The sequence below is a fragment of the Babylonia areolata genome, chromosome 32, assembly GCF_041734735.1.
Source record: "Babylonia areolata isolate BAREFJ2019XMU chromosome 32, ASM4173473v1, whole genome shotgun sequence".
NCBI lineage: Eukaryota > Metazoa > Mollusca > Gastropoda > Neogastropoda > Buccinidae > Babylonia > Babylonia areolata.
The window spans coordinates 7283096-7309810 of NC_134907.1; the positions used below are offsets into that span (position 1 = coordinate 7283096).

At 42.8% G+C, this 26715-nt stretch overlaps 2 protein-coding genes and 1 non-coding gene across 4 annotated transcripts in view; 1 reads left to right on the forward strand and 2 right to left on the reverse strand.

Moving 5' to 3' along the window:
• The window catches only part of LOC143276644 (uncharacterized), a 17850-nt gene extending 16609 nt beyond the window's left edge, over positions 1-1241 (reverse strand). Inside the window, exon 1 of the mRNA XM_076581262.1 lies at positions 721-1241. Within this exon, the coding sequence (XP_076437377.1) occupies positions 721-753 (33 nt within the window). The 5' untranslated portion in view covers positions 754-1241. The remainder of the gene's footprint in view (positions 1-720) is intronic.
• Positions 1242-1768: 527 nt separating this feature from the next.
• On the reverse strand, positions 1769-20060 carry LOC143276386 (uncharacterized). 2 transcript variants are annotated; one of them, XR_013053575.1, is made up of 10 exons: positions 19860-20060; positions 17525-17816; positions 16516-16780; positions 14280-14620; positions 13674-13922; positions 12792-12883; positions 10591-10756; positions 8585-8749; positions 4538-6342; positions 1769-4491 (listed from the first exon to the last, which is right to left on the reverse strand). XR_013053575.1 is itself a non-coding variant. In XM_076580872.1 (9 exons), the coding sequence occupies exons 2-9, from the start codon at positions 17786-17788 to the stop codon at positions 5719-5721; spliced, it is 2166 nt and encodes a 721-aa protein (XP_076436987.1). In that variant the 5' UTR covers positions 17789-17816; positions 19860-20060; the 3' UTR covers positions 1769-5718. The 2 variants fall into 2 exon arrangements, 1 of the variants encoding a protein (XP_076436987.1); XM_076580872.1 differs by having other exon boundaries at positions 1769-6342.
• A 598-nt stretch (positions 20061-20658) lies between these two features.
• Trnae-cuc (transfer RNA glutamic acid (anticodon CUC)) lies at positions 20659-20730 on the forward strand. The gene has a single exon. It is a non-coding gene; the product is annotated as a tRNA-Glu (tRNA).
• The last annotated feature ends 5985 nt before the right edge of the window (positions 20731-26715 follow it).

Consider the following 26715-nt stretch of genomic DNA (forward strand, 5'->3'; position numbering starts at 1 on the left):
TTTTTGTTGTTGTTGTTGTTTGTTTTGTTTTGTTGTTGTTTTGTTGTTGTTGTTTTTTTTGGGGGGATTGCTATTGTTTTTATGTTGCTTTTGTTGTTGTTTTTTAAGCCAAGACTCGAAAGATATTCTTTTTTTCTTCTTCAGTTTTTTTTTTTTTTTTTTTTTTTTTTTTTTTTTTTTTTACCTGGGACGACGAAGCAACGTTCTCTTGGACGCCGTATCCAGTTAGCCCTCTGGGTAAGGAAGAAATTAAAACTTTTTTCGGTTGCCGGGTTGCACACGAGCAGCGCAGGGGAAAAGAAAAGGGTTCGTCGGACAGCAGATTGATACTGAACAGTGCGTTTCACAGAGGCGTTCATGGACAGTGCACAGCGACCACTGTTTTCAGCCAATAGGAGGAACAGTGGAAACGACAAGAGGGGTCACTCTCTTGAGAAGGACGGGAAAAAAATCGGGAATTCCCAGAGAGAGAGAGAGAGAGAGAGAGAGAGGGGGGGGGGGTACCAAGGAAATGCAAAGACAAAACATATCGTATTCCCCGATTTTAACTGGTGCTGCAGGAATGAAAGGGGTGATAAGAGGAACACACACACACACACACACACACACACACACACACACACACACACACACACATGATAATAACAGCAATAAACTGGAATAAAAACACCAAACTGACCAGATTTTTAATATGAGAAAAAGATGATTAAATATCCTTACCTTAATCGACAAGACATCGTCACATGTCGCCATAGTCTTTCCGGCTTGTCAAAAGACTTCTCGGGGACAAGCTTGCAGAGGAAAAAACAATTCACTCTGGATCGGTGTAAACCAGAACTCGCTGGTTGTAAAAATAAATTGTAGTAGTTGAGTTTTTGAACCGGCTATTTATACTGGCTGATACTAAAGTTGTTCGAGGGAGCCGCTGAGTCCTGGTTGTCTGTAGTCCTCGTGGCTGTCTGAAGCCGGTGGAGTAACGTCCTGGCTGTCAGTCTTCCGCTGGCGTTCCCAGGGGAAGTCCTGGCTGACTGAAGTGGAGTGATGTCCTGGTTGTTCTTCTGGCGTTCCGAGGGGGCTGAAATTATCCAGCCTCACGCTTCCAGTAGGTATACCTGTCTGAAGGATGAAGCGTCACTTGAGTGGCCGACGACAATCGCTGGTGTCAAGCGCGGCTGCTGGGTTGCTGAGGATACTAACAAGCGCAGCACACAGGTTCGCACACAAGCAATGGCTGCGACGTCCCACCTGTAGCACCTGTCAGCCAATGAGCGTTTGTTGACGATATGCTGTGTGTGTGTGTGCGTGTGTAAGGATTTTTTTGTAAGCGGCAAGTGATCCGGGAATTCCCACAGGAGAACAACAAGTGATCTGGGATTTCCCACAGGAGAACCAGTAATTTCGTTATTCCCGATTCTATTTCATCCAGTTTTGCCATACAGTGTGGAAGACACCACACACGCGCGTGTGTATGTTTATGTTTGTCTCGTGTTTGTTTGTCTGAGTGTCTGTGCGTGCGTTCTTGCCTGCCTGCCTGCTTGCATGTGTGTGTGTGTGTGTGTGTGTGTGTGACTGTGTGTGTGCATGCGTGCATGCGTGTCTGTTGTGTGTGATATAATAATAAATCATAAATGAATTATTAGTGTAAGAGAGAGAGAGCAATGAATTATTAGAGAGAGAGAGAGAGAGAGAGAGAGAGAGAGAGAGAGAGAGAGTATGTTTTCCTCACACACAGGAAACAAAAAAACACGGCAATTTTTTTTATTTTTTTTTTTATCACAGTCAAACCCCACACAGTTAGCCAAAGTTTTTTTCTGTCTCTATTAAAATCAGGATATATCTGTTGTAATATAACTGTTCATTTTTATTCAACAAAAAAAGTGGTAAATGCTGAAAGCATATCCACACTGCTTTGGCCACTACAACAACAATAATACTATGTCTTCATTGTCTTGTTTTATAACCAGAAATTTGTCTTCAACTATTAAAGAATGAATTTAAAAACATGACATTTATAAAGAGATCACATGATGGTGTTCACAAGAAGATATTCAGTATCAAAACTTTAACTCTTTTGTTTTTACAGTGAACAAAAAGGATTGTTGGCACTAATATTCTTACTTAAAAGCTCACCTACACACACACAAACACACACACAAACACACATACACACACACACACAATGTAGACTACCAAGCGATAATAAGACTTGACCGTATGATAGTCCGTCATGTCCCACCATGACCATCAGGACAGCAGAGGAGGTAACTGCTGCCTCGGCTAGAATTTGATTATAGTGGAAAGTGTCTTGCCCAAGTTATATCCCCACGAAGAAGGTTTTAGAACAGTCAGAGTTGGGATGGTTCCCAAAGGCCAACAAACCCCCAAGACTGCAGCATTAAGAGCCAGTGCAATCTTGCCTCCTAATTTCAGAGTCACAGCCCTTTATTAAAGACTTAGCTGTAAATGACTTCCCATTGCAGTGGAGAAACCACTGATTATACAGCTCTCACTTTAGTATTGGCCAAATGTAAGCTTGTGTCAATCTGTGATATAAGCCAAGCACTGGGCCTCAGACATGCCTACTAACGGCCTTGGCTTGATATCCTCCTCCTTCTCTTTCGTCTTCTCCTCCTTCTTCTTTTTCTTCTTCTTCTCCTCCTCCTCCTCCTCCCTGAATTCTGTGAAGAGTAAGTGGGGCACATGAAACAAGAACGGTTCACCAGATTCCTCGTGTCTGCAAGATGTGTGTCAAAGCCTGTGCCTCTACAAATGGTGTTCCAATCTGGCTGTTATAACAGGGCAAAAAACATGCACAGGACAAATGACAAGCAATGCATGCTCAGTAAAATACAGTAGAATCAAAAGAAGAAGAAGAAAAAGAAGAAAAAAAAGTTCACTGGACTTAACCTACTAAACTCCCTTGTCCAGAAACAAATGAAAAATAAAGCGAAACCAGAATCATAACACTGAAAAAACAGCAACAACAACAACAGACTAATTCAAAGATCTCTGTTTAAACTACAACAAATTTTACTTGGTCACAAGGATAACAATTCCAGCTATAACAGTCACACACCTATTACAGTGATACATAACAACAACAACAACAACAACAATAATAATAATAGTAACAGTAGTAATAATAGTAATAATAATATCAATGATAATGGTGATGATCATGATGGTGATGATCATGATGGTGATGATGCTAAATGATAATAATCACAATAATGCAAACAGACGCTCACACTTCCAAGACAGTAAGCTTGTCACATTTAAATAGAAAGTCAAACATTTCTAATAATATACACATGCATTCATGACATTCTAAACACACACACACACACACACACACACACACACACACACTTGATAAAGGAACAGGTACATTTGCATTTTAATTTTGCATTGCACACACTGGTGCAGTTATTGATTGACTCTGTGTGTGTGTGTGTGTGTGTGTGTGTGTGTGTGTGTGTGTGAAGAAGGGAAACTGGTATGTGGATGGAATCATAGATCTGATTGCACTCCATGTATTGAATGTATATAAATATAATACAATACGATAGAATAGAATATAATTATAATGTAATGTAATATTGTAATATATATATATATAACACAGTGATAAAATATTACCTTGCTGGTCTCAATCCAAGGCACTTTTAATCCCTGTTCCTTTTCTTTTATTTACTTGAAAAACTAAATGGGTCAAGACATTTTTTCACAGGTGCTTGCACGCTTGTTAATAACAAATACTGAGCAAGTTCTTCAACACTGTTATAATCAATCCCATGCCTAGGAGCCATTAAATTAACACATCACAACTTCAAGAACTTAAGTCATGCAGTACATTAAAACCTTTGCATAGGGTTCTAATGTTGTTATTATGCTTGGCAATTGATCACAAGATCTAATATTTGCATAACAAATAACACCACATCAAGCACAATCACTCTTAAGATTTGCGTAACAAATAAAAGCACATGAAGCACAACCACTATCAACCATTCAAACGAGGTGGGTTTGCACAGGACGTCAACAAAAACAGGCAAGATTTCTAATACTCCCATTCCGCACTGTCAGACAAACATTGAATCCATATCCATAGGAAGGCAAGTCTTGAGCATTGTCACTGGCTACGATGGCCTGGATAAGATAATTGAGATAACTGAGCACTGTCACCAGATACCGCAGAGCTTGGATAAGATAATTAAGATAATTCAGCACACCCAACATTGTTCAAAGGCAGCCCAAACAAAAACGGAGTCAAAGCTCACATCACTGTCAACCATCCTGCCAACAGTGATAACTACAGTGCACTGAACAGTACATCATATTAACCTTACTACCAACAACAACAACAGCGCACTGAACAGTACATCATATTAACCTTACTACCAACAACAACAACAGTGCACTGAATAGTACATCATATTAACCTTACTACCAACAACAACAACAGTGCACTGAACAGTACATCATATTAACCTTACTACCAACAACAACAGTGCACTGAATAGTACATCATATTAACCTTACTACCAACAACAACAACAGCGCACTGAATAGTACATCATATTAACCTTACTACCAACAACAACAACAGTGCACTGAACAGTACATCATATTAACCTTACTACCAACAACAACAACAGTGCACTGAATAGTACATCATATTAACCTTACTACCAACAACAACAACAGCGCACTGAACAGTACATCATATTAACCTTACTACCAACAACAACAACAGCGCACTGAATAGTACATCATATTAACCTTACTACCAACAACAACAACAGTGCACTGAATAGTACATCATATTAACCTTACTACCAACAACAACAACAGTGCACTGAATAGTACATCATATTAACCTTACTACCAACAACAACAACAGTGCACTGAATAGTACATCATATTAACCTTACTACCAACAACAACAATTGCGCACTGAACGGTAAATCATATCAACCATACTACCAACAACAACAATAGTGCACTGAATAGTACATTGTATCAACCTTACCACCACCACCACCAACACTAGTGCATTCAATAGAACATCACATCAACCATACCACCACCACCAACAATAGTGCATTCAATAGAACATCACATCAACCATACCACCACCAACAATAGTGCATTCAATAGTACATCATATCAACCATACCACCACTACCAACAATAGTGCATTCAATAGAACATCACATCAACCATACCACCACCAACAATAGTGCATTCAATAGAACATCACATCAACCATACCACCACCAACAACAGTACACCGAATAGTACATCATATCAACCTTACCACCACCAACAACATCAGTGCACTGAATAACGCATAACATCAACCATACTACCAACAACAACGACAATAAAAAGCAAGTTCAATAGTCTAACACAGTGGACGAACGGCAGATGGGAAAGTCCACAGCAGCCAGAGCACATACTGAAGTCGCCACACACGTCTGCTTGACATGCCAGGATGCTGCATGCCGGATTTGAACTCGCCAGTCACCTCTGGACAAATCACGCCCACTCAACCATTCCTGTAGAGACGCTGAGGTCTTCACAAATTGTTGACTGCTATGATGGATGAACAACAGAGGAAAGGTGATGTGTGAGGGGCTGGTGGTGGGTGGTGAGGGGTGTGGGGGAAGGGGAGGGAGAAGGGGGTGAGGGTGGAGGAGAACGGAGCAGCACCTCTCACTTCCTGGCTTTCTTCCTCTGGGGGCCCGGAGACTTGGACGCCGCTGACTTGGACGCTCCTCTCTTCGTCCCTCTCCCTCTCCCTCTTCCTCTTCCTCTGGGTGCTTTTTTCTCCTCCTCCGCCTCCTCCTCCTCTTCCGCCTCCATCTCCTCTTCAGGTTCTGGAGACACCTCCCTCACTCCTCGTCTTCCTCTACCTCCCCTTGCTCCCCTCCCGCGCCCCCCTCGGCCTCTTCCTCTTCCTGCAGGTTTGACCCTCACTTCCTCCTCCTCTTCCTCACTGGCCTCGGCTTGGGCACGACCTCTGCCCTTGACCTTGGTGTCATCCTTTGCCTTGGTTGGAGGTGCTTTCCCTTTACCTTTGGCGGCAGGCTTTTCTTTCTCTTCCTCTTTGCTGGCAGATTTCTTGCCTGGAGGGTCTTTGGAGCTGGTCACGTCACCGGAGGCCTTCTGGCTCTTGAAGTCCTTGATCATGTCTTTGTATTTGGCCATGACGGAGGTCCAGCCGCCAGCGGATTTGGGGAAGCTCCAGTGGTACCCGTCATGCAGGATGGAGAAACGCAGCGCTTCCACCAGCTTCTGGAACAACTCGTCCTTCGGCCAGGGCTTCAACTTCAGCACCTTGCACAACAGACAGATATTCTAATGACAGTTTCAGGTTTCTAAAAGCGTCACTGGGATTGGTAAAGTCAGAGGAGATGTTCAAACACACCTGACATATGTAAAAGAGATATATCACTTTTATTGTTGCTAAAATTATTATTGCTAGATCATCATCCGATTCAGTTTCTGAAGGAGGCGTTGCTGTGTTTGGATAATTCCACTGCAGCATAACCCAACCTGTCTAGTAAGGCCTTGAGAGCATGTATATATATATTTGTGTGCCTATAAGAGTGGATTTCATCCACAGAATTTTGCCAGAGGACAACATTTGACATTGCCATTGGTTCACTTTCAGTGCACCAAGCATGTGCTGCATGTGGAGTCTCAGTTTGTCATCTCACCTGAATGACTAGATGCTAAATTTGACTTTCCAGTCCGGGAGAATGGACAAGACCAGGATTCGAACCAAGAACATCATGGACACTGTATTGGCAGGTATGCATCTTAACCCCTAGGCTGCCTGCATGACGAGATAACTCGTCATGGCAAGCATGTATGCTTCGCTGCCTGCATGACGAGATAACTCGTCATCGAAATATTCTGACTTTTCCCTGCTTTGCATTCAGTTCGTTGACAAAAATGCTGGTAGCTTTAGCTTGGGGAATCTTTCTGGATTCTATTCATAGCTAGAAACACCATCTGCGTCATAAGGCAGTCCTTTATTTGAACGTTTTGGTTGGGTTACTGGCCGCAGTCTTTGCCTGGCTCCTCTCCTCGCTCGCTCAACAAAATGTCGGACTGACTCCGTGCTAAAGACATGCGCTCGTGGCGAACTAAATCAACCAAGATTACTTTCTTCAGCTAATGCTCAGAAAGAATTGGAGCATAAATTCGAAGGAGAAGACAGTGGTGAACATTTATAGGACGATTTGATAGAAAATAAAGGGAGCAATCAAGAGAGTGGCCAAGATACAACTATCAGTGAGTGATGCAGGCTGTTCAACTCTAGCAGACGAATTTTTAGCAGGGCACCGTATGAGCTATTTTCTTGGCACTCAGCCAACGCAGTCTGATGAAGTGATGGTGTGAGAGGGGTGAAGAGGAGGGGGGTGGAGACTGAGGGGGCGTGGCCTCACATCCTTTATTATCACTTGCAGAAGTCACAATGCATCTATTTCTTTTTCAGTTTTTTTATATTGTGGTTGTTCTAGTATGATTTTGTGTGTGCAGATATCCGTTTGTCCAGAAAATGATATTTTTGTGCAAATTACCAGACTAATGTTTGTAATGAACAAGTTGAAAATGTGACAAAAAACAAAACACTGATTTCAAAACAACAGCATGTCACTTAAAATGCATAAAATGGGAAAACATCATGTGTTTTGTATTCTTTATTCATTTCCCTTTCAGAAAATATATACTTTTATGGGTCTTTCTCCAATAACAAAGAGCACAGAATTTTTTGAAAATTTATACCCGTTTTTTGTGAAAAAACCCTGGCAAATAGATTTCACTTAAATCTTATTTTCCTGGCAGCGAAAGGGTTAACCATTCTGCCACCTTCCTCCCTAATGCAAAAGACGCATGTCTTTCATGGGGTGAAACAGATAAGCTAAAAGCTTCTTTTCACTATGCCCTCATGCAAAAAAAAAAAAAAAAAAAAACATTTTTAAAAAAACACACACACAAGCGAGTGAGTAAAAAATCAACTTGTACACATAAGACATTTTGAACAAAAAACTTCAAGAAAATCAAACACAAATCACACACACACACACACACACACACACACACACACACACACACACACACACACACACAGAGTACTTCTATACAGAGAGAGCTTGGCATGGTTCAAGAACTGAAACAGACTAATAGCCATAAAGTATTGATCATTTTCATTTTTTTCAGTGTGTGTGTGTTTCATTTGAAATCGCTGGACTTAAGTTGTGATTCAACATGTATGTATCTCTGTTATTAAATCCTCCACACCCTAAAAGTGAAAAATGAATGTGAAAAAAGAAGAATAAGGACTGGAGGCAGAGGAAGAGGAAGAAGATGAAGAAGAAGAAACAAGGAGAAGAAAAAGAAGAAGAAGAAAATATAAAGTAGGAGACGGAGAAGAAAGGAGAAGGAGGAAGATGAAAGAAGAAGCAGAAGAAAAAAAAAAACAAGAACAAGAAAAAAAACCAGGACAAGCAACACAGCCGCATCACACACACACACAGATTGCAGACAGGTGCGCCATTCATCAGCCTACCTTGAACCAATCATCGTAGGTGGCCATTTTGTTCTTGATGACATCACAGGCGTCCTTCATGGCAGCCACCATCTCAGTGGTGGGGAACCCAAAATGTGCGTCATATCTCTCGATGATCTGCTTCCTCTTCAAGGAGCCCGGCAAGGCGATGTCCAAAAACAACACCTGGGCAAGACAACATCATGACTATTAGTATTATATACCTATGCACATGCACAAGCAATAGCCGAGTCGTTAAAGCAGTGGACTTTCATTCTGAGGGTCCCTGGTTCGAATCTTGGTAACAGCACCTGGTGGGTAAATGGTGGAGATTTTTACAATCTCCCAGGTCAACATATGTGCAGACCTACCAGTGCATGAACCTCCTTTGTGTGTATACATATGCAGAAGATCAAATACACACATTAAAGACCCTGTAATCCATGTCAGCATTTGGTGGGTTTTGGAAACAAGAACATACCCAGCATGCACACCCCCAAAAACATAGTATGGCTGCCTTAATGGCAGAGTAAATAAACAAAACAGTCATACATGTAAAATATTACATGTCTGAGTGTGTATGCATGCATGAACTGAAACCTGACTGAATGACACAGGAAACAAATGATAAGCGCCCAATAGGAGCTGTCAATCGGCTCTACCCAGGTAGACAGCCTGTTGTGCAAATGACCCGTGTTTGCAAAGCACTTAGAGCTTGGGTCTCTGACTGAGGATAGGTGCTATATAAGTATCATATGCTTTTGTATCTGATTTCCTATTGCATTTTTATGTTTGTATATGATTCCAGTTCATGTCTGCACTTTTTATGTACTGTCCTCCCCCGGTATTCATTTGTGATCCTGGCACACTTAGTAATACAGATATATTCTGTTCTATCCTAATCTATTCTGTTCTGTTCTATTCTATTTGACTCCACTCAATTCACTCTCTCTCCCTCTCTCTCTCTCTCAGCCATTATATCTCTCTTTCTCTCCACCACACATGTTCCCTCTCTGTCACTTTCTTTCATTCCCCTCTTCAAGCTCTTGCCCGCCCTCCCTGCCCCATCTCTCTTTCCTTTCTCTCCTTCCTTCTGCCTCTCTTTCTTTATTTCTCTCTCCCCCCCTATCCCCCCCCCCACCTCTTTTCTCACCTTCGCTTTTACTCTCTATCTCACTTCCCCAGCATTTCCTTCTCTCAGCTCGTCTCTCTCCCCAAACATCTCATACTCATTCGCTATCCCCCCTCTCTCTCTCTCCCCCTCTCTTTCCCACCTTCTCTCTCTGTCTTTCTCTCCCATCATGTGCATGTATGTTATTGTTAACCGCCAAAGCACATTAAATTATCTGACTCCTGTCTCTCTCTCACTCCCTCGCTCTCTCTCTCTCTCCTTCTCTTTCTCTCCCATTCTCTCTCTCTCTCTCTCTCTCTCACTTCCTACCTTTTTCTCTCCCTCTCTTTCTCTCCTTCAATCTATCCTATTATCTTTCTCCCTCCTTCTCTCTTCCATTCTCTCTCCCTCCCCCACCCCCCTCTCTCTTGAATGCTCTCTCCCTCCCATCTTCTCTTCCTCCCCCTCCTTCTCTCTGTCTCTTCCTCTCACATTCTCTCTCACTCCTCTCCCATTCCACTCTCTCTCTCTCTCTCTTTCTCCTTTTAGTTAAAACAAAAATCCCTTTTGAGGGCTGGATGAAAAACTGGCTTTGTCCTGGAAAACTCTGTTACCCTCAGAAAAGGAAATTTATTCTTTTAACAGGTTGGGGAATTGTCAAGGAGAGTTTCCTCTGAAAATTGGCTGGGATCCAGAGGCTACCTTAGGCCCCGAGTGGGGTGTAGTCACTGTATAGTTAAAAAACTGAAATGGACTGGATGAAAATAAAACGTACTCATCGATTTTTTTTTTTTTTCTTTTCTCTGAAATCAACTGCTCTTCCTCTGAAAAAAGCGGAGCAACTGAGAGTTCCCCAGCCTGATTCAAATTTCTACCTCTCCCTCTCACTAACACTCACACTCGCACACACACGTACCTGAAAAGCCAGGATTTTGCGGCTGACTTCAGTCCTAGTGAAGGTGTGCTGAAGCCTGTAGTCAGCAGCCGTGTCCAGGTAACCCAGTTTGGCATCGTCCTTGACGAACCACATCACGTTTCGCCGGAACGACTCGTACAGGTAGGCCTCTGATGCCTCACTCCACCTGTCCACACATATCTTTTTTCCGTATTGTGTTGTGCTGTGTTGTGCTGTGTTGCGTTGTGCTGTGTTGCGGTGTTGTGTTGTGCTGTGCTGTGTTGTGTTGTGCTGTGCTGTGCTATGTTGTGTTGTGCTGTTATGCAGTGCTGTGTTGTGGTGTGGTGTTTTGTGCTGTGCTGTGTTGCACTGCGCTGCGCTGTTGTGTTGTGTTGTGCTATGCTGTGCTGTGCTGTGCTGTGTTGTGTTGTGTTGCATTGCATTGCGCTGTTGTGTTTTGCTGTGCTGTGCTGTGTGTGTTGTGTTATGCTGTGCTGTGCTATCTTGTGTTGTGTTGCCTTGCTTTACGGTGTTGTGTTTTGTTGTGCTGAGCTGTGTTGCTTTGCTTTGTGCTGTGCTGTGTTCTGTTGTGTTGCACTGTGTTGTGCTGCGCTGCACTGCGTTGATTTGTGTTGTGTTGTGCTGTGTTGTACTGTGTTGTGTTGCACTGCACTGCATTGCACTGCACGTATTTTCAATTTGTATTCTATTGGCACATCAAGCGTGTCACCATCTTCACCTGCCGACACTTTTTTTTTTTTTTTTTTTCCTTTTTGCATTGCACTGTGTTGTAGGCACAGTGACAGAGCTGGGCAGGCGTTCTGGACTTCTGATCCAGAGTTCACCAGCAAACAAAGTTCTAAGACCCGCTTCGGCATGGTGTTGTGTCCCATGGGAACGTGCTTTACTTCCCAGTTTTCCTCACTCCACCCAGGTGTGAATGGATACCTGACCAGTTGGGGAAGGTTAAAATGGCTGTAGGAGAGAGCTGGGCCCCGCCTTCCTATGACCTGATGGCCGTGAAAGTCTATGGGAACTTTAACGTGTTAACCATTACTGCGTTACATTGTGTTGAGTTATGTTGCGTCGTGTTGTCTTGCTCTGTGTTTGTGTTGCATCGTGTTGTGTTGCATTGTATTCTATTGTGTTACATTGTATTGTACTGAATTGTTGTATTGTGTTGCATTGTATTCTATTGTATAATTTTGTTGTGTTGTATTGTATTGTATTGTATTTGTATTGTATTGTATTGTATTGTGCTGTACTCTACTGTACTGTGTTGTACTGTGTTGTACCGGTGTCGTCATTCACGAACCACATAAAATCATGCTGTCACAACAGGTACGCCTCTGATGCCTTGCTCTACCTGAGTGCACACAACAGGCTTGGGGGTTTGTTTTGTTTTATTTTGTTTTTCTGCATCATTTACCTGGCATTGTGCTTTTCACACCACTCATCCATCATCCACGTTACATTAAAAAGGTCAAGGTTTTAGGTCCCATCACCTTTTACGGCCATCAGGGCAATGAATTCATATCCACTGTGACAGGCGCAATAGCCGAATGGTTAAAGCATTGGACTTTCAATCTGAGGATCCCGGGTTCGAATGACGGTGATGGCGCCTGGTGGGTAAAGGGTGGAGATTTTTACAATCTCCCAATTCAACATATGTGCAGACCTGCTAGTGCCTGAACCCCCTTTTTGTGTGTATTATGCAAGCAGAAGATCAAATATGCACGTTAAAGATCTTGTAATCAATGTCAGCGTTCGGTGGGTCATGTAAACAAGAACATACCCAGCATGCACACCCCGGAAAGCGGAGTATGGCTGCCTACATGGCAGGTTAAAAATGGTCATACACGTAAAAGCCCACTTGTGTATATACGAGTGAACGTGGGAGTTGCAGCCCAATAATGCAGAAGAAGATATCCACTGTGTCAAGGGCTCAGCATAGGAAGGCAGGGCGGAAACCTCTCCTTACTCTGTGTTAGCCTTCCCTGACCGAAGTCAGGTACCCGTTCACACCTGGATGGAGTGGGGAAAATTGGACTAAACTACCTTTCCCAAGGACACAACACCATGCTGGAATGGGGTCCTGAACCCTGGTCACTGTGAACACAGAATCACAAGTCCAACACCTGATTCACACACACACACACACACACACACACACACACGCACGCACGCACACTCACACACACACACACACACAAAGCCCACACCTGTATTTCTGTGATGCCGATAACAGCATGAGCCATTCTCCAATGTGTGGACATGCAGACTTCGTCCTCAAACTGGCATCGTCAATGAATTCCTGATCACAAGCAAGAGTCACATTCCTTATTCAAAGTCAGCCTTATATCCACACTACACATCCCTTCCCGTCCCCACCATCATCCCCCCTCCCACCCACCCACCCATGCCCCCCCGCCCTCTCCACACACACATACACACATTCATCACACAAACACACACACATTCATAACATAAACACATGCACATCCATCGCCATCTACAGACACACATACACATACACACACATCCATAACACACACACATACACATTCATCATCCTCTAAAAACAAACACAAAGACACACACACACACATCCATAACACACACACACACACATACACATTCATCATCCTCTAAAAACAAACACAAAGACACACACACACACATCCATAACACACACACATACACATTCATCATCCTCTAAACACAAACACAAAGACACACACACACACACATCCATAACACACACACACACATCACCCTCTCCCCTCTCAGAACATGCTTACTTCTGCTCTTGCAACACAGACAGAAACCAAGCAGTCTTCAGACACATATGAAAATTCCAGGTAGAACAACAAGCACCCACCCAGGGTGGAATCTAAGGTCTTTATTCCAGTTATATGCCAGAAATATATCCCTTCACATTCACACTTTATGCAGTTGCTTCCCTTGGCATAAAGAGAGTATGGCTGCCTACACTGCCAGGTAATCATGGTCATACACATAAAATCCCACACGTTGACAGATAGAGAATGTAAAGCGTTCCAGACCACAAATCACAAGAACTGAACAGGTGTGTGCCCCTTTACCTGCAGACGAGATTCAACCAAGGACTGTAACTTGGGGTAGGTGTCCAACGCCCACAGCAACAGACGGTGCAGAGCGAAGTAGCCTGTGAGGCTGTTGTCACTGGTGTGTTGTGTCCCCTTGGAGAACTCCACCACAGTGGCTGCCATCAGGTTGGGAATCGTTTTCAGGATCTTCTCCTCCAGGGTTGATGTGTTTTTCACTGAGGGCAGCATGTTACCCACTGCTTGTATTGTCTCTTCAAAAGTGTCCTGAAAAAATTATCATAAATAAAGAAATAAAAGTATTTTCATTGTAGTTTTCACACACATTCCTCTTCCTCACTGTTTTGGTTTTCCACTTAATTTTGTGGCCTTTTTAAATTTCCGGTTCTAACAGAATGCTGGTACATGCGCATCTAAACTGCCATCACGACCGTCTGAATAAATCAACCATGCAATTTTTTTCTTCCAGAACAGCCAAACATTTTTCATATTCTAACAAAGTGACATTTTTCGTTGGCTTTCCGGAACAAGTACAGACACATCAGGGAGATTATGATAGGCATGTCCACACTTACCCTTCACCCACCCTCTACCCTGTTCACCTTCTAACATACCCCTCCTCACCTTGATGGCGTTGCCGTGTGTCGGGTGGATGAACATGGGCAGGAAGAAGGTCAGCTCCTCTTTCAGGGAACTGTGGACCACACCTGCCGACTCCTTCATGCTGAAGAACGACTCGCCCGACAGGAACTCGCAGGGAGTTGTCAGGGAGGGGCGGTGCTTGGGCCCCGAGACGACCAATCCGTAGCCATATAGGTCATCACGTGACTGCGGCTTCTTTAGCATGAAGCGAACCTTGGAGATGTAGTCAACGATTTTTGGAATGTCTTTGTCAGCGGTAGTGGCTGTGGCGGTGGTGGTGGTGGTGTTTTTGGCAGCGACGCCTTTGCCGGCTTTACCTTTGCCTGTGTTTTTTTGTTGTTTTTTTTAGGGAGAGATTATCATCATTATTATTATTGCTATTATCATCAGCATATTTTTTTCATTATCATCATCTTCCGTATCATCGGTATTGCTATTATCATTATTACTATTATGGTTATTATCACTATCATTGTATTATCATAATTATCACTAACATTATTTGTTATTATCGTTGCTGTTGCTGCAGTTGTTGCGGTATATTACATTCTTTCCAATCTTTTATATCCTGTAATCCTTTGCGCCTCACTTTGACAAATGTTGAAATGTTTCTCTCACCCTCTCTCTCTGTCTCTCTCTCTGATGATGATGGTGACAACAATAAACATCAATAACATCCTGATTTGCATGAAGCTGACAAACAGCAGTAGTAGCAGCTGCAGCTCAAGTCTAGAACTCTAAGCTTTACTAGAGGACTGCACTGTTGCAAGTTTTCCATGTATGTTGCATTATGGTGTTTTCATTGTATTGTGTACACATACCCCTTCATAAGGGGCCCTGGCCTATATATGAATAAATAATCTTGAATCTTGCACTGTTGCAACGTTTCAATTATCATCGTAAGAAGCAGCAGCAGCTGTTGTAGTAGTAGTGGTGGTGGTGGTGGCAGTGGTGATGATATAGTTGAATTGGTTGTTGTGATAGTAGTACAAGTGGCAACAGCAGCAGCAGCAGAAGTTGTAGTAGTAGTAGTAGCAGTAGCAGAAGAGCAATAGTTGTAACAGTACCAACCCATCCATGAAAACTTTCTTTTCCTCAGCCGCTGAGAGTTTATATTAGCAGCAGTAGCAGCAACAGTAGCAGGAATATTAACAGTAGCAACAGCAGAAACTGTATTACGATACTAACCCACTTGTGAGGGCCTTTTCCTTCCCAGCGCCTTTCAACAGCAGCAGCAGTAGCAGTAATAGTATGATATGGATACTTATATAGCACCTGCCCTCAGTCAACAGTAATAGTATGATATGGATACTTATATAGCACCTGCCCTCAGTCAACAGTAATAGTATGATATGGACACTTATATAGCACCTGCCCTCAGTCAGAGACCAAGTACTAAGCACTTTACAAACATGGAGTCATTTGCACAACAGGCTGCCTACCTGGGTAGAGCCAACTGTTAGCTGCCTTTGGGCACTCATCATTAGTTTCCTGAGTAATTCGATCACGTTTCAGTCACACACATATATATTCATAAAGACATGTCGCATTTTACATGTATGACCATTTTGTTTATTTACCCCCACCATGAAGGCAGCCATACTCTGTTTTCGGGGGTGTACATGCTGGGTATGTTCTTGTTTCCATAACCCACCGAACGCTGACATGAATGCGTATTTGATCTTCTGCATGCGTAAACACATGAAGGGGGTTCAGGCACTGGGAGATCAGAAAAATTCTCCACCCTTTACCCACCAGGTGCCGTCACTGAGATTAAAACCCAGGACACTCAGTCCCACACTTTAAGTTTAACCACTTGGCTATTGCACCAAAAATGGAGTATGGCAACCCACATAGCTGGAAAATAATACAAAAACTGTCATATACGTAAAATGTTACATGCCTATATGACTGTGTATGTATGCGTGCCTGAAATCTGATTGAATGACACAGGAAACAAATGATGAGTGCCCAATGGCAGCCATCAGTCTGCTCTAATCAGGTAGGCAGTCTGTTGCGCAAATGACCCCGTGTTTAATAAAGAGCTTAGAGCTTGGTCTTCAACCAAGGATAGGCGCTATACAGTTATCTAAAAATGGTCACACACGTAAAAGCCCACTCGTGTACATACAAGTGAACGTGGGAGTTGCAACCCACAAAATGAAGACAAAGAAGAAGTTATCTATACCATTTATTCATATTACAGCTATCAACCCACCTGTCCCGGTTTTCTTGTCCCCGGCCCCCGGATGCTCCAGAGAGGGGAAGGGCTTGCTGTAGGTGTGGCCGCAGTCCGCACACGTGAAGCCATGGCTCAGCTTGGCGTTGTGAACTTTGACCGCTTCCCCGGCCGTCTCGGCCAGAAAGGCCACCAGGTTCATGAGCACCGTCTGGGTGGTGTAGCCGGGCGACCACCCAAACCCCTTCTGGTTCTTCCACTCTGTGTGGTACATGGCAAAGTCCGAGAAGATGTTCAGACACACCTGCCATGAGTAAAATGAGATGAGTTAGTATCATTACTGCTTTTTTTTAAACACACCTGCCACAAGTAAAAAGAGACATATCATTATCATCACTGCATTTTTTAAACACACCTGTGACAGGTAAAGAGAGATATCATGTACACCTGCCAAAGGTAAAAAGAGGTATCATTATCATTACTGCTAGATACAATCTGTCTGCATGTGCATGTGTGTCTGTGTGTATCACACTCTGTGTGTGTGCGTGTGTGTGTGCGCGTGTGCGTGCGTGTGTGCATGCGTGCGTGTGTGTGTGTGCTTGTGTCTGTGCTTGTGTATGTCTGTATCTATGTGTGTCTGTGTGTGTGCTCGTACACATGCGAATGCATGCATGTGTATGTGTGTGTGAGAATGTATACACATCAGGAAACAGATAGTAGTTGGTTAGAATGAATTCAAGGTGGTAAGTCCAGCATTTCTTGACAGTTATTTCATTTGTATCACTGGAAAAAAACAATGATATTGGCTAAAGTGCCTTGATTAGATTTTGTTTAAATGCAGCAACAAACCAACACCACTCCCACTACTACTACTACAACTACAATAACTGCTATTACAAGCACTGAAATCAGGTGGGGGGAAAAAAACACACCAAAAACAGGTAAGAAAAAAGAACCCATTTATTTCTCTCTCTTTTTCCTCCACTGTTCAGCACTTTGTTTCAAACAAACAAATATCAGTTACACATTAATCATTATCACCCCATACCTTTGTTCCCTTTTTCCCCTGCATGGTGGCGCCACCGCTGAAACAGAAGCCAGGGGGCATGAACTCCGCGCTGGGCGACTGGAAAGGGTAGTTGTCCGGCATGAAGAGAATGAGGTGGTAGATCACATCATCCTGCTGAATGTTGCAATGCCATTCAAAGAGGTTTGAATCCAATGGAGCAGCAGAAACATTTGCCACAGGCTCTTGACAGAGTTCTTCTTGGTCCAGAAGCAGTCGCTTCATGGCGCGTTTCTTTTGTGACATGGTCTGGAGAGTTTTGGCTATTCTGTATCTAGAGAGACAGAGAAAGAGATTATATATATATATATATACATATGGATATAGAGGGAGATAGATAAATATAGATAGGAAAATAAGATAGACAGACTGACAGATAGATAGATAAATATAGATACTGATGGAGATAGACATATCTATTGATAGAAAATAAGATAGACAGACTGATAGACAGATAGATAGATAGATAGATAGACAGACATACCAACATACAAACATATAAACATATAAACAAGTATACATACATACAAATGTCTATACACATACAATGCATGCAAGCGCACAAACACAGGGTTTAAGTTCGGAGTCAGTCACAGACATTGATGCATGCAAATTTGAAATGACCCATCAATTTGAAGGCAAGCCATGTCACTTGACATTTTCAGAAAGTGCACCAGGCCGAAAGGCCTTTTTAAAGTCTCTCTCATTCTGCAAAATAATATCCAGCATAGAGCATATGCAAATTCAAGTGACAAACACTCACACAACTTATTGTCACTTTAATGAATAAGAAATAAGAATGCATAACCAGCAAGCAGCAAATCTCATCAAGCAATCTACCACCCAACTGAACTTGGAAAACCTTTATTGTTGGCCTCAGCACCAAATGAAAAGCAGTTGTATACAATGGTCTTCCATGAAGACAGATTTCCTAGAACACATATTGCCCACTGCCTTTTATCAGTGTTCTGTTTCCTTAACATCTGTCTGAAGCTGCATCATGTGCACGGCGCCTCCTTAGGCACTTGAGCTGAACAATGGCGTGTATGGATAATCATAATTGCACATATATGGACAATTGTGAAGATTCAGTTTTTCAGCTTTGAACTACATGGAAATGGAAATGGAAACAGTTACAGGGTCTCACCAGTGTAAGGGGAAGAACTGGCCAGGACATAACTATTGTGATTTTTGACACACAACTCGTCAACATGATCCAATGTCAATGCTCTATATAGAATATGAGTGCAAGTAATCTTGAGTTTGAAAAATCACATGCATCATCTTGGTCAGTGCTTTCAGGTCACATATATGCATCCATCCATACATCCATTCATATATGCATGCATGCATACATACATACATAGAAAAGACAGACAGATAGAAAAGAATGTAAATAAATATATGCACACAAAAAAAGAGTAAATGTGGATGGATTTTTGTGGATGTGTGTATGTGTGTGTGGCAGTCAGTCAAAAACAGCTGTTAGCTTCCACCAAATGACAGTAATTATCTGCAAGGAAAAAAAAACTATGCACAATTTTTGTTCAGTCAAGTGCAATTAATGGCACAGTTGAACCTGTCTAGGTTTACACATAATTATACTTAGTGTTATGTTGTGTCACCATGACTCTCTCTCTCTCTCTCTCTCTCTCTCTCTCTCAATTATATCCAGCACACAGCCTTCCTGAGCTCATGTGAAAAGTGCTGGTTGATTAAATTTAATACCTTTTGTGTTAAATGACCACAATCTGTTGGCTCTTATTTTGGAGGTTTGTAACATCATACTATCTCTCTCTTTTTCTGCTTATGCGTGTGTGTGTGTGTGTGTGTGTGTGTGTGTGTGTGTGTGTGTGTGTGAAAGTGGGTTTGATGGGTTAGTGTGTGGTGCCTGCACATGTAACTTGTAAGTGCGCACTCTGTGTGTGTGTGTGTGTGTGTATGTGTGTGTGTTATAAAACATAGATGCAGCTTGGCCTTCTCTCGCAATGAAAAGGGACATTCTTGTTGTACATGTGGGTACAGGCTGTCGTTACTGCTGTTATGGAAAAGAACGGGAGAACACTTCTAAGAACAACATTAACGACAAAAACACATGAACAAGACAATAACAACAACAAGGCATCTCTTGGCTGCTTGAAAACCATCGTTTGTGTTGCAAGCTTGAGAAGGACAAAGGTCGTTGTGTAGGTTGTTGCGAGAACGTCCTTATAGATCGATCTGTTTCAGTGGTAGGAAGTATTTGTGTACCGGCAAAAATGCTGCAAATGCAAAGTCGTAGATTTGGTTTTGTTATCAACAAACGTCTCAAACCTACCTGCAATGTTCAAGAAGAAAGCTGGGTTAAGTGTTCACCGTTAAAGATGTCAAAATGCTACAACCACAAGAATCAATCAAACTGCCCTTCACTTCCAAGCGAGACAGTTCTGTCTTATTTATCTGTGCAGGCCGATGATTTTAATATCGTCTGCTGTGTGTTGGTTCTGTCCTGTCGAAACTTGCAAGAGGCGCTCGCAGGGATGTGTTCATAATTTTAACTTCGAGGCGCTCGCAGGGATAGATTCGTAATCTTTCGCAAAAATGTTGCCAGAAAGTGCTGATAACGTTATAACATATACATATGTGAAGCAAAGCAAGACAAAAATTATATTAAAAAAATAAAAACTATCGGAAATTGCTTCATATTACATCACGCTGCACGAAGATAGATTTTTCGATGCTTCGCGGAGTAATTTGTGACGTCATTTTGCTAAAATTAAGTTATACGGGAAAACATATACTTCGCGGAAAACGCGAGAAAAAGATTGATTGACCGAAAACATTTTATTTGCAGGGCTAATAGATTAATTACATTGATGCTTTATTCCATATCGCCCTTGCGCACTGGGAGTACTAGCGTCTGAAAGGGGAGAGACAGGCAGACAGAGAGCGTGCTAGATTATATATAATGGTGTAGTCTTTCAAATACAGATTGTTGTTTTTTTTGTTTTTTTAATCTTTTGATTTAAAGTTGATATTGCCGTTGAGATCACATACACACACAGACCACGTTTAACCTTTTTAATCTGCTTGAAGTCACTTTCTATATAAATTCTTTTCCGTCTCTTCTCTGTATGTCCCAAGTGGTCTAGTGGTTAGGATTTCGCGCTCTCACCGCGACGGCCGGGGTTCGATTCCCCGCTTGGGAATTTTTTTTTTCCTCATTCCATGTGGATATTATTTTATTATTATTATTATCATCATCATTGTTGTTGTTATCTGTTACGTACAGTCATCAAATTTAATTTAAATGATAAAGGAGAGTAGAGGCAAGTTTCCGGCATTTTCCTCACAGTGTTGTCCCAAGCTCACCCAAGGATCAAGCGAGATGACACGACTATGAGTGTGCCTGAGTCTGTTTCAGTTTCAGTTTCAGTACCTCAAGGAGGCGTCACTGCGTTCGGACATATCCATATACGCTACACCACATCTGCCAAGCAGATGCCCGACCAGCAGCGTAACCCAACTGAACGCGCTTAGTCAGGCCTTGAGGAAAAAAAAAAGAAAAAAAAGGTGACTAAATAATAGATAAGCTTACACAAATAAATAAATAATAACTATAATGTTAAAATGAGTCTGTGACATGCGTAAATGAAAAATAAAAAAATAAGTCAAAAAACAAAAATGATTTGTGTCTTTGAATTTGTTGGCACTGTTTTCTTGTCTGTAAGCTCCCCCCCCCCCCCCTACTTCCCACGGCACACACCGCACACACACACACACACACACACACACACACATCATATGGTACTCAGGCTACACGCCGCACGGGCGTGCAAGCACGCACTGATTTGTGTGGTGCTCGCATCACTGTTCACGCCGGCTGGCACTGGCAGGCATTGTGCACGCGCTCACAAACACATGTGGAAGACTGTGGCTTTGAAATCAGTAAGTATAGAAGGGACTGCCTCAGGTATTCAACTGAAGACTCAGTGCTTGAATTCGTTGAAAACTGAGGAATGTTTCTAGAATTGTTTTAACTCTCTCCATACGAACGGCGAAAGAGACGACGTTAACAGCGTTTCACCCCAGTTATCGTCATCAAAATATTGCAAGCGGAAGGCTCTTATACTGAAGAGGTGAATGTTGACAAAGAATACCACAATTCTGACGACGGAAGCCAAAGGTTAGGTCATTGAGACACCCACTGGACATCCGAGGGGTCTGTGTAGAGGAGAAGAGAGGACTGGCCGTACTGAGTGAGTTAAAGGACGTGAGTGAGCGGCTGTGACTCAGTCCGGGACGGCCTGGGGAAGAAAAAACAAGGGTAGTGAATTCCAGCTTGCAGCGTCCCGAGGCAAAGACTGAGGAGAAAGGCCCAGAGCCAGACAGTGAGACAGACAAACCAGCCCGGCCTCAGACTTCACTGACCTTGAGTGCGCAGTGTGGGAACTGAGGACGGTCACCGACTCCCGTATTGGTCTGTCCAGCTACACCCCGGCGACACTTTATTTACATCGTAACTGCATAGTCAGGTCTCTCTCGAGGCTGACGGATGCCTATCGATAACTCACCCCCAACTACACTCTCAAATCATTTAGATGGGCTAATTACTCATTGTATCTGCGATCGTGACTGAGCAGCTTTCAAGACATCCGTGTAGTATAACTTGAAGCTGAGAGGTTAGTTTTGAACTAAGTGTTGACGTCCTTCAATGATGTCAGTTTGAGCGCTGGCCGCCTCAGCCACACTATGAGTTTCAGAACTGCAGTGTTGGCGAAATCAGATAAGTCGGATGTGAAAAGAGAAACTAGGTATGTCATGAAAGCGAGCATGACTGACCAAGATTGAGGCCATGAAGAGCTCTGCACCTGACGATCTCAGCATCAGCATCAACAGAGGCTACTGTGCTACCCGGGGAGTGCCCACTGACCACACTCAGTACTTTAAAACCTGGACGTTCCGGTACAGCCTGGGAGTGCCCGGCAATAAAGCCAGTCAGTTTCACCATCATTGAAACCCTATCCGGAGTGTAACATCATTCTGAACTATGCAGCACTGAGGTACTGACCTTAATTGAAAGGCCACCCATTCTCACATTTGAATCCCGTGCTTTCTCTCACTTTACGCCGAGAAAACCGGAGAAAATCGGGATGGTCGTTCCCCTGTCAAGTTTTTGTTGTTGTTGTTGTTTGTAATTTGCGAAACAGATCGAGAAAGCGCGAGGGACACGCACCGAGTAGCGGAACTGCCCATCAGTAGACGCGCGCGCACTGACACACACGGCACACCTGCTGATGGCCGACACGCACGCGCGACGCACGCACGCACGCTCACACACACACATGCACGCACGCACGCACGCACACACACACACACACACACACACACACACACACACACACCGCCACTTAGGGCACCGTCACAAAAAATCATTTAGTATGAATACTGAAAAAAATAAACAGTCCCTTAAATCTGTAGGACAAGGTAGAAAACTGATGCTCTCAATGCATTTCTTGATATCCACAATAATACCGTACTATGGCTTTAAAGATAAGAAATTATTAGGTCCGTCCCTAATTATCCTTTCTTACTTTGCAGTAAGAGTTCCGTCCTGTGGTGTACTTTTCCGCGACGCACAGAGAGAGAGAGAGAGATGGGGGAATGGGGGGGGGGAGGAGCAAATTATCACCACTGATTTTAAACTGACACAGTGTAACTGAAAAGTTCACCCGAAGAACAATTTCACACAAGGATCAATGTACCACTAACGTTGCTTACATTTCATGTTATGATCCCAGCCAGTTCAGTTCTATGGTTGTCATCACATGGCTGAGATCCCGAGAATTAGAATTAAACACTTTTGTGTTAAAGTTAAGCCACACTGACCAAACTAGTGACTTTCAGTGATACCGGAGATTAGAAAAGAGAGATAAACCACTTGCAGAAATTGCTGAAGCCAGGCAGCCTGCGCCGCGGCACGCATTCATTATTCATGAGCTGCCTTTGCCCCGCCCAAACGAAAGGAAAGTGTCAGTCGAACGCAGTCTCCTGAGTGATTTTATAATTTGGATTACACCTTTTTTCCCTTTTCTGTTTGCTTCATCCCACGCAGATGTCAAACTCAATTTTGTTGTGAATAACATTCCTAAATATTTATATGTATTGGTTACTTTTATTTCCCTATCACCACAGCACCATTTTTCACGAGTCGAAAGATGACCTCCATTGCGGAAAACTATAATATTGGTCTTAACGAGATTCACTGTTTGTTGTAGTCTGTTTCTTGCTTAAGGGCATTTAATTGATTTTGTAACCCTATGGGTGTGTCAGACAAGAGAACAACATCATCAGCAAATAGCATTAAGAGCAAATCTGTTGCGCCAGGTATCATTTGTATTCCATGTCTCCCCTTCTTTGATAACTCCACTGCCAATTCACCGATGAAAAAGGAAAACAGCTGTGTGCTTGGCATACAACCTTGTTTAACCCCTCTTGGACACTGAAAAAAGTCTGAATAAATACCTTTGTCACGAACACATACAAGTACAGAATCGTAGATGCTTTTAACAGCCATGTAAAACTCCCGAGAGAGAGAGACAGAGACTTAGAGAGAGAGATAGAGCACAATACAACGGTCTGCTCGGGCAACATGAAGTGTTCGTATATATGTGAATTATATATATGATTATGTACATATAGATAGATTTAGATTTACATACTGATAGATCTATATGAAATTATGTATGTATGTATTCATGTATGTATGTATAGACAGATGTTAGAAGAGAGACAGAGCTGAATATGTGTTTTATGTTTTGATATTTATATATTTTTTTTTGTTGAAGAAATGGTGATGTAAACCAGAAAGTGTGAAGAAAAAGTAGCGTTAAGAAAACGCAGTTCAATAATTTATAACTGTCTCTCTCATGTGCAACATTGCGCTGGGGGAGGGGGGGGGAGTTGGTGGTGGGGGGAGCTGCTTTATTTTCTTTTTATATTATCTACATTCAATCAGATGCAAACGTGCTAAAAACCAAAGCAAAAATGAATCGGTTTTCATTGTATACAGCGAATCTTACGACACGTGGGAAATTCCAGGCGTAACTAAACTTTCGCTTTACTGCAGCTGAACCGTCGAACCGACCAGTTTCCTTCAGGTGGGGAAGGAGAGGGTGATTTACCCCCACCCTTCCGCACTGCGTGTGTGCCCCAAAACGGCTTCAGCACTGTTATAGACAGTAAGAAGGGGCCTGCCGCGAGTGGTTTATCTCTCTTTTCTTATCTCCGGTGATACATAGTACGGGAACATAACCAAGTTGGTGAATATGATTTGCCGGCTTAGTTTTATGAATTTACACAAGCCGCGTGTAAACAAAACATTTTCATTCCGTCAGTGAAGAAGTGCTTGAAAGAATGACGTAAAAGACTCAGTGAAATCGGAACGTACTTTAGGGTTAGTGTCGTAATCGTAGTAGTATCGTATGACAATATTGAAGTGATGACTAAAGCTGCATGGTTTGGACAAGCAAATAAAATGATACATTTCCGGCAATAGATATACTCGACAGGTGTTCTGATTTATTTTTTTTTTTTTTTTTTAAATACTAGTAAATCCCGTTAATATGGCCATGCACGGTGGCGTAACTCGTCCGGCAGAATTTTACTAGTTTGGAATGAACCTCCGCCGGCCTCTTTCGCTTCTTTGCCAAGGTCTTCGGTTTCTCAAGTTTACAGCCGCCGTTGTGCATGCGTGTGAATGACCGGTGTCACCGTGGCCGGTGAAAGCCCGGGCACTTTGATTTGTCTCTGCACAAGAGTTCGGCGCTATATAAATACTATTATCATTGTTATTATTATTGAATCACTAGGCTTAAGCTCGGAATGAATCAAAACTACACGAAGACGTGAACAGTGACAGCAGCACACACAGTGTGACTGACCTGTTCTCATGTCTCGGGCACTAGTGTCATTACACCTATCTGTTTAGTTAGTTGTTGCAATATAAATGGTCCTTGGTTTCTGGACCGTGACAGTTGTCACACCTGTCTCGTCGCAGTTCCACACTGTTTCGAAACTGCTAAAATTCTTCTTCTTCGTTCACGTATCCGGAGTTCGTGGTTCGTGGGCTGCAATTCCTACGGCGGCGTTCACTCGTACTCACGGTATGTAGTCGACGATCGAGTGGGCTTTTACGTGAATGACCCTTCAGTTTTACCCCACCATATAGGCAGCCAAACTCCGTTTTTTTGGGGGGTAAAACTGCTAAAATGATGACGACCGACAAGTTGCTGTCACGGGGAAAAAAGTGACCAGCATTCTGCCCATTTAAACTCGGTGTTTGCGTATTATAACTGCCGGGTTGCGTCGGGAATGCGCAAACTGTATGAGTGCGTCAGTGCGGTGACGGTACATTAAAACAAAATCCTTCCACCCTCCCCGGCCACAAAGTATAAAAATTAATATTACCGGCCGGCTATATGACCGAGAGCAAGTCCCTGGCGATCTCCAGGATTCTGCTGTGTGACACCCTGATTAGCCGGCTGACTCAGATAACCGGCGGCTGTTGCCGCCCAAACACAGCGTTCATCATAGTCCGGCCAATACTCTGCATGGCTTGCACCGCTCCAGTTCTCAGAAATAAAAACCGACAAAAAATATCATTACTGAATTATTATCAATAATTGGAATAACTCAGTTTTGTCGAAGACTGCGCCCCCGGGAGTGCTGAGTGTGATTGAGATTTTGTCTTGAAAGCATTATTTAAGTGACCGTAAAAAAGATGAACATTAAGAAATGTGCAACGTGAAAATATCAAACAATACCACTATCATTATCATCACCGTGGGTATCAGATTATCGTTAGTCGTAGCAGTAGTAGAAAAATGTTCACACGAAACGAACTTAAATCAAGAACATAATATGCAGTAAGGCCCGGGATTAATACGGACAAATATAAGATGGCGGACGTGTACTAAACTACCGCTTCAGTTTTCACCCTATTTCACTCTCTTTTCTCAACATTTTTGGTCATCAAATTATTTAGATAGTATTTTTGTGGTGTAAAAAATTGGGTCTTGGCAAAAAGGGTGAAAAAAGCCCATTGAGTGGCTCTTACAGCAAGTTTATGTGGTGGTTGTGATGGTGGCATGACTTCAGTGAACTCGATCACGTTGTGTCAGCCAAGCTTTACA

Bases quoted from the DNA above. Each gene is read 5' to 3' on its own strand.
- LOC143276386 (XM_076580872.1), bottom strand. From the start codon at position 17,788: ATGTCACAAAAGAAACGCGCCATGAAGCGACTGCTTCTGGACCAAGAA. The intron at 10,757-12,791 runs GTGTGGGCTTTG...ATGTGTGGACAG, and splicing joins TCGGCATCACAGAAATACAG to GTGGAGTGAGGCATCAGAGG. The intron at 8,750-10,590 runs GTACGTGTGTGT...TGTCTTGCCCAG, and splicing joins GCAAAATCCTGGCTTTTCAG to GTGTTGTTTTTGGACATCGC.